The 13913-nt window shown below is 45.7% G+C and overlaps 1 protein-coding gene across 6 annotated transcripts in view; it reads left to right on the top strand.

The window, feature by feature from the left end:
• POMGNT1 (protein O-linked mannose N-acetylglucosaminyltransferase 1 (beta 1,2-)) overlaps nt 1–13913 on the top strand; it is a 116861-nt gene that overhangs the window by 26702 nt on the left and 76246 nt on the right. For all 6 annotated transcript variants that reach the window (XM_073564998.1, XM_073564996.1, XM_073564997.1 and 3 more), the window contains exons 3-8: nt 3213–3315; nt 3390–3505; nt 3686–3751; nt 9887–10000; nt 10816–10933; nt 11457–11555. In XM_073564998.1, the coding sequence (XP_073421099.1) occupies nt 3213–3315; nt 3390–3505; nt 3686–3751; nt 9887–10000; nt 10816–10933; nt 11457–11555 (616 nt within the window). The remainder of the gene's footprint in view (nt 1–3212; nt 3316–3389; nt 3506–3685; nt 3752–9886; nt 10001–10815; nt 10934–11456; nt 11556–13913) is intronic.

Genomic DNA, 13913 nt, shown 5'->3' with positions numbered 1-13913 from the left:
GATCCAGTGATTTCCAAATTATTCCACAGTGTTGCTAGCAACTCAAATGACCACACGGAGACTGGGGTCTCTGTACGGGAGGATCGAGGCAGATCACTAAGCCCCTTTTATTTTAGTCACTTTTATAATATTTTGCTTAATTATGCAAGGTTCTCAACTACCAATAACATCATGTAATGCTTCACTTTGTAAGCCAATATTATTGCAAGAAAACCGGAAACTACATATATGTCCGTTTCCAAATAGAAAGTAGTATAATGGCATATTCTTTAGAGTTTTACACTCCCGCCTCCCTTATCTTACACCTGATGAGAACAATCTGGTTTCATGACAGCCCTTGCCAATTACAAAAATTTATCTTACAGCAACAAAAATGAAGAAACGAAACCTTCACAGAATGGAAAAAACGAAACTTCAGCTCTGATTTTAGTTTTAACCCTTCACAACTCAGGATCAGTAATGTATGTACACAGTGACTGCACCAGCAGAATAGTGAGTGCAGCTCTGGGGTATAATACAGGATGTAACTCAGGATCAGTAATGTAATGTATGTACTAAGTGACTGCACCAGCAGAATAGTGAGTGCATCTCTGGGGTATAATACAGGATGTAACTCAGGATCAGTAATGTAATGTATGTACACAGTGACTGCACTAGCAGAATAGTGAGTGCAGCTCTGGAGTATAATACAGGAAGTAACTCAGGATCAGTAATGTAATGTATGTACACAGTGACTGCACCAGCAGAATAGTGAGTGCAGCTCTGGAGTATAATACAAGAGGTAACTCCGGATCAGTAATGTAATGTATGTACACAGTGACTGCACTAGCAGAATCAATCAATCAAATGTATTATCGCCAAGTACATATTACATATATACAAGGAATTCTTTGTGGCAAAGAGGAAACATAATATATAACAACAGATACAACAAGTAACATCTAACAAGACAGATACAGTATATAGTCTACACATGACAATTTAATTGTTGAACAGAGAGTGGATAGAAGCTGTTCATATGGCAGTTGGTGCTGCATTTGGGGACTCTGAAGCGACGTCCTGAAGGGAGTAGTTGGAATGAGGAGTGTCCCGGGTGAGAGGGATCGGATGAAATTTTCAATGCGTGGGATCGAATACTCTTATCATAAAGATCCTGGATTTTAGGCAGGGGGAACCTATAATTCTCTCTGCTGTTCTGAAAGTCCTTTTGTAAGCGGAGTTTGTCATGCGCAGTGGCTCCCCCATACCAGACTATCAGAGAGGAACAAATCACAGATCTGATGACAGCATTAAAGAATAAGATCAGCAGATTCTTAGACAAACCATATCTTTTCAGCTGACTCAGGAAGAACATCCTCTGTTGTGCTTTTCTTATAACAGCATCCACGTTTTTCCCCCATTTAAGATCATGAGAGATAACACCAAGGAATTTGGTCTCTGTGACCCTAAGAACCACTTCGTCATGGATGTAGATTGGAAGTATCTCATTTTGATCTTTCCTAAAATCCACAACCATCTCAGCAGTTTTTTTAGTGTTGAGTACAAGATTATTGGCTTTACACAAGTCACAAATTCTTTTCACCTCACTCCGATACAAGTCTTCAGCATTTCCCCTGATGAGACCAATCAGTGTCATATCATCGGCAAATTTCAAGATTTTTACTGAGGCTGCTGAAGAGATGCAATCATTCGTATAGAGAGAAAACAGTAATGGGGACAAAACACACCCCTGAGGTGCCCCGATGTTTGTGACCAAGGTGTCCAAAGTGAATGGTCCAACTTTTACACTATGTATCCTGGCTGTCAGGAAGTTATAAATCCACAAGCATAAGTTGAGAGGGACTCCAAGAGCTACCATTTTCTTATGAAGTAAATTCGGATCAATGGTATTGAACGCTGAGCTAAAGTCCATGAAAAGAATCCGGACATATGAATGCAGTTCATCTGTATGATCCAAAATAATAGTGAGAATAGTGAGTGCAGCTCTGGAGTATACTACAAGAGGTAACTCCGGATCAGTAATGTAATGTATGTACACAGTGACTGTACCAGCAGAATAGTGAGTGCAGCTCTGGAGTATAATACAGGAGGTAACTCAGGATCAGTAATGTATGTATACAGTGACTGCACCAGCAGAATAGTGAGTGCAGCTCTGGGCTATACAGGATGTATCTCAGGATCAGTAATGTATGTACACAATGACTGCACCAGCAGAATAGTGAGTGCAGCTCTGGAGTATAATACAGGAGGTAACTCAGGATCAGTAACGTATGGACACAGTGACTGCCGCTCTGGGGTATAATACAGATATACCGTATATACTCGAGTATAAGCCGACCCCCCCCCCTAATTTTGCCACAAAAAACTGGGTGAACTTATTGACTCGAGTATAAGCCTAGGGTGGGAAATGCTCCATAGATTGTTCCCCCATATGTTCACCCCATGCTGCTGCTGCTGCTGCATGTAAAAATAAAAAAAATGACATACTCACCTCCGTCGCTGGGTGTCAGGTGCCGGTGTCACTGCTGGCACCTGAGATACTCACCTGTCCTGCGTCCATGGCTGCTCACCGCTATCTGCCACGTCATCGGTCAGTGACGTTCAGACTGCAGGGGGCGCTGCGCGCACTAATCACGTCACCGCGCCCTCTGCTGTCTGAAGTCACTGACCGATGACAGACAGCAGCAAGCAGCCATGGACGCAGGACAGGTGAGTATCGCTATACTTGCCCGTCCTGACACTGTCTCTTGAGCCCCCAGCTTCTCCGCACGCTCTCTCTTCCTGCCTTCAGCGGTCATGTGGTACCGCTTATTAAAACTCATGAATATGCGCATATTCATGAGTTTTAATGAGCGGCACCACGTCACCACTGAAGGCAGGAAGAGAGAGCGTGCGGAGAAGCTGGGGGCTCAAGAGACAGTGTCAGGACGGTTTAGTATGACCTGACACCGCCGCCCCCCCTCCCCCTCCGTCCCCCTTTTGTATATGACTCGAATATAAGACGAGAGGGGGACTTTCAGCCCAATTTTTTGGGCTGAAAATCTCGGCTTATATTCAAGTATATACGGTACTTTTTTTTTTTTTTTTTTGAGGCTGTTGGGTTTCTGGTGCAGAGCCTGCGATTTATGTTCATTGTCTGGGGCAGTTTGCGTCTGTCTCCTGTCGGGGGCGCAGCGTCTCGTGCTGTGAGTGTGGTTGTGCTCCTCTTACAGACCGCCGCTGTTCTCTTCCTGCTCGTCACTGTCATTGTGAACATTAAGCTGATCCTTGAGACGCGACGCGCAGTGAGTGAGGAGGACGTGGCGCAGGATTACGGTGAGTGCTGCGCACGTTGGGGCCGCGCTTCCTTGCGTCCGTGATGTGCATCTTCTCTTATTTTTGTGATGCAGATATTAGCGCACTGGACCAAGGGTTTCCTCATCGAGCCAACAGCGGGAAGAAAGTCCTGGACGTAGAGGTTTACTCCAGCCGCTCCAAGGTTTACATTGCGGTGGACGGGACGGCGGTGAGTGTGCCATTACCGCCCCAGGGGGTGGCCTGCTGATGTGGGAGGGGGACATGACCGTGCATTTACCGGCCCTCTCTGTTAGGTACTCGGGGCGTCGCTGTGTGCCCCTCTAGTATTAACTCTTCAGGACCCAGCCGGGACCCTCTGTGTAACTCTCCATTACTTCCTCATTTACAGGTGCTGGAGGACGAGGTCAGAGAGCAAAGTAGAGGCATTCACGTCATCGTCCTGAACCAGGCAACGGTACGACCTAGGCCAGGGCCAGTGCATGCTGCGGGGACTCTGGTAGTGGAGGCTGCACTCTGATCCTCATCTGCCTATATATATGGTGCGAGGAGCCAGTGCTGATAGGCTCTGCCATTATATATATATATATATATATATATATATATATATATATATATATATATATATATATATATATATATATATATATATATATATATATATATATAGCACCATAGTGGTGGGAGGAGCGTCTGCTGATAGGCTCTGCCTTCATATATATGGTGCCATAGTGGTGGGAGGAGCCTCTGCTGATGGGCTCTGCCTTCATATATATATGGTGCCATAGTGGTGGGAGGAGCCTCTGCTGATGGGCTCTGCCTTCATATATATAGTGCCATAGTGGTGGGAGGAGCGTATGCTGATAGGCTCTGCCTTCATATATATGGCGCCATAGTGGTGGGAGGAGCCTGTGCTGATAGGCTCGGCCTTCATATTCATTTGTGGCCAAAAGTATTGCCACCCCTGCGATTCTGTCAGATAATACTCAGTTTCTTCCTGAAAATGATTACAAACACAAATTCTTTGTTATTATTATCTTCATTTAATTTGTCTTAAATGAAAAAACACAAAAAGAATTGTCCTAAAGCCAAATTGGATATAATTCCACACCAAACATAACAAAGAGGGTGGACAAAAGTATTGGCACTGTTCGAAAAATCCTGTGATGCTTCTCTAATTTGTGTAATTAACAGCCCCTGTAACTTACCTGTGGCACCTAACAGGTGTTGGCAATGGGGTGGAGTATACACGGGCGCTACCTAGCTACAAATCATAGCTCCGATGCAGCTGGTAAGGAGACAGCACTGTGTCGCTTCCTGTTTAAACTGAAGACCTGTATAATTATATAGTTTACCGCACTGTACTGAGCAGATGTATGAAACAGGAAAGAAGTCTGTAGTGGACAAAAAGGGGTTATTTATGCAGTTATCAATACTGTTATATGAAGGGGTTGTAGAATATTCTTTACAGTATAAGGCGCTTATCTGGCGGAGACCTCGCCAGTGGTATTGTGTTGGTGATTTCTTGTAGCGGTCAATGATGCTAATAAAATGATAGAATTAAAATAACAGTAATATTAATATCCCATGCTGAACCTTTGCTATTCACTGTACTCACTAGTGTTTTCTCAGGATTTCTATTCCCTTCGGGGTGGTGCCGTGGTGCTGGCTGATAGCCCAATTTCACAGTGCTGTTCAGATAAAATTGGATTTAATTAATACTAGTAACCGTGACCTGGATAATGAGTCGCAGCTATAAGGGCGCCTCCGCACGCACTTGCACTTAATTTTAGTGTTGAAAACAGTAAGCAGGAACAATATCCTCTCATATGAGCATTGTAATGGAGCTTTAGCTATAAAGTTTGCTTTTACTACATAATAGTAGTGGCCACCGAACCGTCAGTGGATTCTGATAGAATGCTTCTGGTAATGCCTGCTGGCTGAACGGAGCAGGAGCGATGTTTGCTGTTACGCTGGTTATGGCAAGGCTCTAAACAGAAAAGACAAACACTTAGTATAGTGTTAGAGTGATCAGTCCTAATAGGACTCGCCTGGGCTTACTTGTACGGCTTGTTGAATGCCGCAATATGCCCAGGTGGTGGCTGTGAGTGAGGCGATAGCTGTAAGCGAGGAGGATAAGACTGCACCGCACGTGGCTGGGGGAGCGGGTGAACGCCAGCACCTCGTGTACTCCGGCCGGAAGCAACAGCGAGGACGCGGCGCGATCAGGGGCGGAGCTATGTGACGTCACAAGCTAGGCAAAAAGGACGGGTGCGCAGAGGGCACAATCCAACAGCCCTGACGAAGAGGGAAGTCTCCCTCGAAATGCGTTCGATAACGCATAACAGCAAACATCGCTCCTGCTCCGTTCAACTAGCAGGAATTACCAGAAGCATTCTATCAGAATCCTCGCTGTTGCTTCCGGCCGGAGTACACGAGGTGCTGGCGTTCACCCGCTCCCCCAGCCACGTGCGGTGCAGTCTTATCCTCCTCGCTTACAGCTATCGCCTCCCTCACAGCCACCACCTGGGCATATTGCGGCATTCAACAAGCCGTACAAGTAAGCCCAGGCGAGTCCTATTAGGACTGATCACTCTAACACTATACTAAGTGTTTGTCTTTTCTGTTTAGAGCCTTGCCATAACCAGCGTAACAGCAAACATCGCTCCTGCTCCGTTCAGCCAGCAGGCATTACCAGAAGCATTCTATCAGAATCCACTGACGGTTCGGTGGCCACTACTATTATGTAGTAAAAGCAAACTTTATAGCTAAAGCTCCATTACAATGCTCATATGAGAGGATATTGTTCCTGCTTACTGTTTTCAACACTAAAATTAAGTGCAAGTGCGTGCGGAGGCGCCCTTATAGCTGCGACTCATTATCCAGGTCACGGTTACTAGTATTAATTAAATCCAATTTTATCTGAACAGCACTGTGAAATTGGGCTATCAGCCAGCACCACAGCACCACCCCGAAGGGAATAGAAATCCTGAGAAAACACTAGTGAGTACAGTGAATAGCAAAGGTTCAGCATGGGATATTAATATTACTGTTATTTTAATTCTATCCTTATTTTATTAGCATCATTGACCGCTACAAGAAATCACCAACACAATACCACTGGCGAGGTCTCCGCCAGATAAGCGCCTTATACTGTAAAGACTATTCTACAACCCCTTCATATAACAGTATTGATAACTGCATAAATAACCCCTTTTTGTCCACTACAGACTTCTTTCCTGTTTCATACATCTGCTCAGTACAGTGCGGTAAACTATATACACTGTGTTCCAAATTATTATGCAAATGATATTTTTCTCTGATTTTCCTAAATAGTCGGTAAAAATGACAGTCAGTCTAATAAAAGTCATCACCGTAGAGTATACATCAAATTTTATTGAAGAAACCTCCCAATGATAACGGTATAATCTCCAAAATGAATAAAAACTCAAATTGCACTGTTCCAAATTATTAGGCACAGTAGAATTTCTAAACATTTGATCTGTTTTAAAGAACTGAAAATGCTCATTTGTGGAATTTGCAGCATTAGGAGGTCACATTCACTGAACAAAAAAGCTATTTAACTCCAAAACATCCTAACAGGCCAAGTTACATGTTATCATAGGAACCCTTCTGTGACATCACCTTCACAATTCTTGCATCCGTTGAACTTGGGAGTTTTTGGAGAGTTTCTGCTTGTATTTCTTTGCATGAAGTCAGAATAGCCTCCAGAGCTGCTGTTCTGATGTGAACTGCCTCCCACCCTCATAGATCTTTTGCTTGATGATACTCCAAAGGTTCTCTATAGTGTTGAGGTCAGGGGAAGATGGTGGCCACACCATGAGTTTATCTCCTTTTATGCCCATAGCAGTCAATGACTCAGAGGTCTTCTTTGCAGCATGACATGGTGCAGTGTCATGCATGAAGATGATTTTGTTCCTGAAGGCATGTTTCTGCTTTTTACACCATGGAAGACAGCTGTCAGTCAGAAACTCTATATACTTTGCAGAGGTCATTTTCACACTTTGACACCTTCAGGAACCTTAAAGGGCCCTACCAGCTGTTTCCCCATGATTCCGGCCCAAAACATGACTCCTCCACCTCCTTGCTGACGTCGCAGCCTTGTTGGGACATAGTGGCATCCTCCAACCATCCACTACTCCATCCATCTGGACCATCCAGGGTTGCTCGACACTCATCAGTAAACAAGACTGTTTGAAAATTAGTCTTCATGTATGTCTGGGCCCACTGCTACCATTTCTGCTTGTGAACACTGTTTAGGGGTGGCCGAATAGTAGATTTATGCACCACAGCAAGCCTTTGAAGGATCCTACACCTTGAGGTTCGAGGGACTCCAGAGGCACCAGCAGCTTTAAATATCTGTTTGCTGGTTTGTAATGGCTTTTTAGCAGCCACTCTCTTAATCCGATGAACTTGCCTGGCAGAAACCTTCCTCATTCTGCCTTTATCAGCACAAACATGTCTGTGCTCAGAATCAACCACAAATCTCTTAACAGTACAATGATCACGTTTAAATTTTTGGGAAATATCTAATGTTTTCATCTCTTGACCAAAGCATTGCACTATTTGATGCTTTTCAGCAGCAGAGAGATCCTTTTTATTTCCTAAATTCCTTGAAACCTGTACCCTGCTTAATAATGTGGAACATCATTCTTAAGTAGCTTTCCTTTAATTGAGCTCACCTCGTAAACTAATTATCACAGGCGTTTGAGATTGATTTCAGTGATCAAAAGAGCCCTGATACACAATACCATCTGAGTTTATTTGAAAAACAAAAAATTACATCTTTGACACTTAAATCAAATTTGCATAATGATTTGGAACACAGTGTAATTATACAGGTGTTGGCAATAACCAAATCACACTTGCAGCCAGTTGTTTTTCAAACTATAAGTAAAACAAGAGCGCAATAGGGTCTTATCCGAGTAACTTACGTAGATTGTTAAAGAAATATACTCACCCTTTCCAGGAGAGAGTTAAGCATGTAAAATCAGTATGTCAGCCTGCTGCACGTCCAACAGTCCACACACAGTGACCGCCACGTAAAACTCTTTGGATTAAAATTCTGGGACTTAAGTGCGCTGCCAGGGAATTAAAAGGCTAGTTCATCTACCTGATTTGGATGTGATAATTTGTCTGGCAGCGCACTTAAGTCCAAGAATTTTAATCCAAAGAGTTTTACTTGCAGCCAGTTGACATGAATTAAAGTTGACTCCACCTCTGTCCTGTGTCCTTGTGTGCACCACATTGAGCATGGAGAAAAGAAAGAAGACCAAAGAACTGTCTGAGGACTTGAGAAACCAAATTGTGAGGAAGCATGAGCAATCTCAAGGCTACAAGTCCATCTCCAAAGACCTGAATGTTCCTGTGTCCACCGTGCGCAGTGTCATCAAGAAGTGTAAAGCCCATGGCACTGAGGCTAACCTCCCTAGATGTAGACGGAAAAGAAAAATTGACAAGAGATTTCAACGCAAGATTGTTCAGATGTTGGATAAAGAACCTCGACTAACATCCAAACAAGTTCAAGCTGCCCTGCAGTCCGAGGGTACAACAGTGTCAACCCGTACTATCCGCCGGCGTCTGAATGAAAAGGGACTGTATGGTAGGAGACCCAGGAAAACCACACTTCTTTCCCCAAGACATAAAAAAGCCAGGCTGGAGTTTGCCAAAACTTACCTGAAAAAGCCTAAAACGTTTTGGTAGAATGTTCTCTGGTCAGATGAGACAAAAGTAGAGCTTTTTGGGCAAAGGCATCAACATAGAGTTTACAGGAGAAAAAAGAAGCATTCAAAGAAAATAACACGGTCCCTACAGTCAAACATGGCGGAGGTTCCCTGATGTTTTGGGGTTCTTTGCTGCCTCTGGCACTGGACTGCTTGACCGTGTGCATGGCATTATGAAGTCTGAAGACTACCAACAAATTTTGCAGCATAATGTAGGGCCCAGTGTGAGAAAGCTGGGTCTCCCTCAGAGGTCATGGGTCTTCCAGCAGGACAATGACCCAAAACACACTTCAAAAAGCACTAGAAAATGGTTTGAGAGAAAGCACTGGAGACTTCTAAGGTGGCCAGCAATGAGTCCAGACCTGAATCCCATAGAACACCTGTGGAGAGATCTAAAAATGGCAGTTTGGAGAAGGCACCCTTCAAATATCAGGGACCTGGAGCAGTTTGCCAAAGAAGAATGGTCTAAAATTCCAGCAGAGCATTGTAAGAAACTCATTGATGGTTACCGGAAGCGGTTGGTCGCAGTTATTTTGAATAAAGGTTGTGCAACCAAGTATTAGGCTGAGGGTGCTAATACTTTTGTCTGGCCCATTTTTGGAGTTTTGTGTGAAATGATCAATGTTTTGCTTTTTGCTTCATTCTCTTTTGTGTTTTTTCATTTAAGACAAATTAAATGAAGATAATACCAAAGAATTTGTGTTTGCAATCATTTTCAGGAAGAAACTGAGTATTATCTGCCAGAATTGCAGGGGTGTCAATATTGAGGGGTGACAGCTCTGGCGCACCCATGTGATTGGTGGCACTGCAGGGCCCTCGCACACAGTGATTTACTGTTCTGTCCGCAGGGCCACGTTATGGCTAAGAGGGTGTTCGACACGTACTCCCCACACGAGGATGAGGCCATGGTCCTGTTTCTTAACATGGTCGCCCGGGGTCGTATTCTCATCTTCACGGTCAAGGTGATTTTCTGAGTTTTCTATTGTTCTGCTGCTCATACGTGACTGAGAGCTTCTGTCCTGGCTTCACCACTGATCCAGTGAAATGAGCCCTTGCCCGTCCTGGCTGCACCACTGATCCAGTGAAATGAGCCCTCGCCCGTCCTGGCTGCACCACTGATACCAAGAAATGAGCCCTCTGCCTGTCCTGGCTGCACCACTGATCCAATGAAATGAGCCCTCCCCCTGTCCTGGCTGCACCACTGATCCATTGAAATTAGCACTCCCCCGTCCTGGCTGCACCACTGAGCCAATTAAATGAGCCGTCGCCCGTCCTGGCTGCACCACTGATCAGTGACATGAGCCTTCCCCTGTCCTGGCTGCACCACTGATCCAGTGAAATGAGCCCTCCCCCGTCCTGGCTGCACGACTGATCCAGTGAAGTGAGCCCTCCCCCGTCCTGGCTGCACGACTGATCCAGTGAAGTGAGCCCTCCCCCGTCCTGGCTGCACGACTGATCCAGTGAAATGAGCCCTCCCCCGTCCTGGCTGCACCACTGATCCATTGAAATGAGCCCTCACCCGTCCTGGCTGCACCACTGATCCAATGAAATGAGCCATCGCCCGTCCTGGTTGCACCACTGATCCAGTGACATGAGCCCTCACCCATTTTGGCTGCACTGGTGACAGCTGTCGCTTCCTGTAAGTCTCCTTCATGGGGTTTGCAGCAGCTCTTCAGGCATCGCTGCTGTCAGCCGTTGGCAGCGCCACTCAATCCTCTGAAATAAGAGCTGCTGCACAACCTCTTCACAGCCTGGTTATCGCTTTTCTGTGTGGCAGGATGAAGGCTCCTTCCATCTCAAGGACACGGCCAAGAACTTGCTTAAGAGTCTGGGCAGTCAGATAGCGCCGAGTCTTAGCTGGAGGGACATGTGGACATTTGTGGTGAAGAAAGGAGGTAAATCCATCCCTGCGGCGTCTGCTGCGGCGTCTGCTGCTGCGGTGACTGCGGCGTCTGCTGCTGCGGTGACTGCGGCGTCTGCTGCTGCGGTGACTTCGGCATCTGCTGCTGCTGCGGTGACTTAGGCGTCTGCTGCTGCTGCGGTGACTTCGGCGTCTGCTGCTGCTGCGGTGTCTGCTGCTGTGTCTGCAGCCGCGGGGACTGCGGCATCTGCTGCTGCGGAGACTGCGGCGTCTGCTGCTGCAACATCTGGTACTGCGGTGACTGCAGCGTCTGCTGCCGGGGGGACTGCGGCATCTGCTGCTGCGGTGACGGCGTCTGCTGCTGCGGTGTCTGCTGCATCTGCTGCGGTGACTGCGGCGTCTGCTGCTGTCTGCCGCCGGGGGGGGGGGGACTGCGGCGTCTGCTGCTGCTGCGGTGACTTCGGCGTCTGCTGCTGTGTCTGCCACTGGGGGGGACTACGGCGTCTGCGGTGCTTTCAGTTCCGCTCGTTGCCTGAGATCTCTACTGTCTGTTGTAGGGCAGATGTATGGGGAAAAACACTCCAAGTCTCCAGCGCTGTCCACGTGGGGAGATCCAGTTCTGCTAAAGACAGACATCCAGCTGGTTCCTCCTGAAGGTGAGATCCACAGATTCCTCTTGCGCCTCTTTCACATGTCCGTGTTGCGACAAGCGGGCCCACTATAACCTATGATGATTGTCACATGCCCGTTTTTCTGTGGCAGCATGAATGACAAGGGCCAATACAAGCCTACGGATCTGTGAAAATGCCGCATAGTGCACAGGTGCCGTCCATGTTTAGCCAAGTGTAGGAGAAGCTTTGTAATTTCTTTATCCATGCTGGAGGCACAGGGCTGGGACACTGAAAACTGATCCAAAACACAGATTACACTGATGCAATTTTTCTGTGGCTTAAGCTTTTGAACCCTGCACTCGTGGATCTTGGCTTAGATGGGGTCGTAATTGATGTGGGAGTTAGAAAACTTTGAATTAGGAGAGTAACTGTGTGGTAATGGTCTAATTGGGAAGGGGGCTGCAATAACCAGAGGGCAACTGGTCCTCCAAGCGTAGAAAAGTAACAGTCCATTCAGGTTCAAGGCCAGTTGACCGGAGGGTCACAACCCGACTTCTCTGAGCATCTCCATGGAGCCAGGCTACCGGCGGATCCCAATCCTGGCTTTCTCAAAACATATCCATGGATTCGATCTGTATTGTTCCAGCCGGGGCCGAGGTCCCCTAGGTTGTTTACTGTAGAATGATAGATTCGTGTCCCTCATGATGGAGCCATGATGTCTTAGCTGCAGTCCTGTAGAGTCTCTGGATGTCTTGGCTGAATCTCTGGCTCTTTATACAGAGGCATATAACCTCTTTTTATAATTAACAACTGTCCTTCTTTCAGTATTTACAGGTAATCCTGTTAAGACCAACGTTGCGGATTCTGCTGTGGATTTTTCCGCGAAGATTTGTCTAAATCTGCAGGTCAAATGACCTGTGGATTAGCCTGCAGTTTTGCCCTGCAGTTTGACACCTGTCATGGAGCAGGTGCCAAACCGCTGCGGTATCCGCACAAAGAAGTGACATGCTGTGGATTTAAATTTGCAGAAAAATCTGCAACGCTTGCACTGCGTTTTTCATTTTCCATTGACTATAGTGGTACTGTACAACGCAGCAGAAACAGCTGCGGATCCGCAGCAGAATCTGCAACGTGTGCACATAGCCTTATTGTTTATGTAATCTGTTTACATAACAAACTGGCTGGCCTGGACAATGTGTAATTAGGATATCAGTAAACATCACTAGTCATCCAGGATTAAAGCACAGTATAGTACATGAAATGTCCACTGACAAAACAATATTGCAGGCTTAAGGGCCTTTCTCACATAGCGAGATCGCTAGCCATATTGCTAAAGCATCACCGATTTTGTGACGCAACAGCGATCTCGCTTTGTGTGAAACGTGTCAAGGGAGCTATTGAGGGAGGGCTAAATTAACCCTTCACGGTTGACCAAGTGATTTCCAGATTAATCCACAGGGCGTTGCTAGCAACTGGAAATAACCAGACGGAGACTGGGGTCTCTGTATGGGAGGATCAAGACAGATCACTAGTCCCGTTTATTTTAGTCACTTCTTTTATAATATTTTGTTTAATTATGCAAAGTTCTCAACTACCAATAGCATCATTTCACTTTATAAGCCAATAATATTGCAAGAAAACCGGAAACTACATATATGTCCGTCATAGAAAGTAGTATAATGGCATATTCTTCAGAGTAGTACACCCCGGGTCCCTTATCTTGCACCTGATGAGGAACAGTCTGGTTTCATGACAGCCTGAACTTTTCACCCCAATTACAAAACAATTTTATCTTAAAGCATCAAAAATGGAGAAACGAAACTTCAGCTCTGATTTTAGTTTTAACCCTTCACAATCCCCCCTAGATAAATTTTTTTTAACACATATGCAGCATCAGAGGTGCTATCCCAAGCTAACAGCTTGAGGGGTACTGGTCTTCACATGACTGATGCCATGTTACCAGTCATTACTGTCGCGGTGCACCCGTCCCCCCTGTATACTGCAATTCACGAATAACAATTTTTGATGACGGTGGTGGAGATCTTTTGTTGGTAGCCATGCTTTTGGCTTCAACATCTTCATCAAGTAGCCTTTTGAGATCGGTGCAGAGAAGAGCAGGGGCAACGACACCTTTGGTATCATCATTAGCTGTCTTAGTGCAGAATTTCCTAATACATAAAGAAATACACCAAAGAACAAGTTTTAGTATCACATATACAACAAGGATACAGGCAGCAGTGTGCAACAAGCTCTGTAAGATCCCAGCTATCCAGCCCCCAATTCCCTTAAACCAATTGGCTGGATTGAGAAAGGAGAAGGTGTCTGACCACCAACTGTCCTTATTACGATCATTGTCTTTATCGTATTAATCTCTGAGTCTTTGAATATCTTCTAACTTTAACT

The sequence above is a fragment of the Dendrobates tinctorius genome, unplaced genomic scaffold (genome assembly GCF_039654945.1).
Source record: "Dendrobates tinctorius isolate UK_male_01 unplaced genomic scaffold, ASM3965494v1 ptg000515l, whole genome shotgun sequence".
In the NCBI taxonomy this organism is placed as follows: Eukaryota; Metazoa; Chordata; class Amphibia; order Anura; family Dendrobatidae; genus Dendrobates; species Dendrobates tinctorius.
Note: the sequence above shows the minus strand (reverse complement) of the source record. Positions and strands in the feature narration are given on the sequence as shown.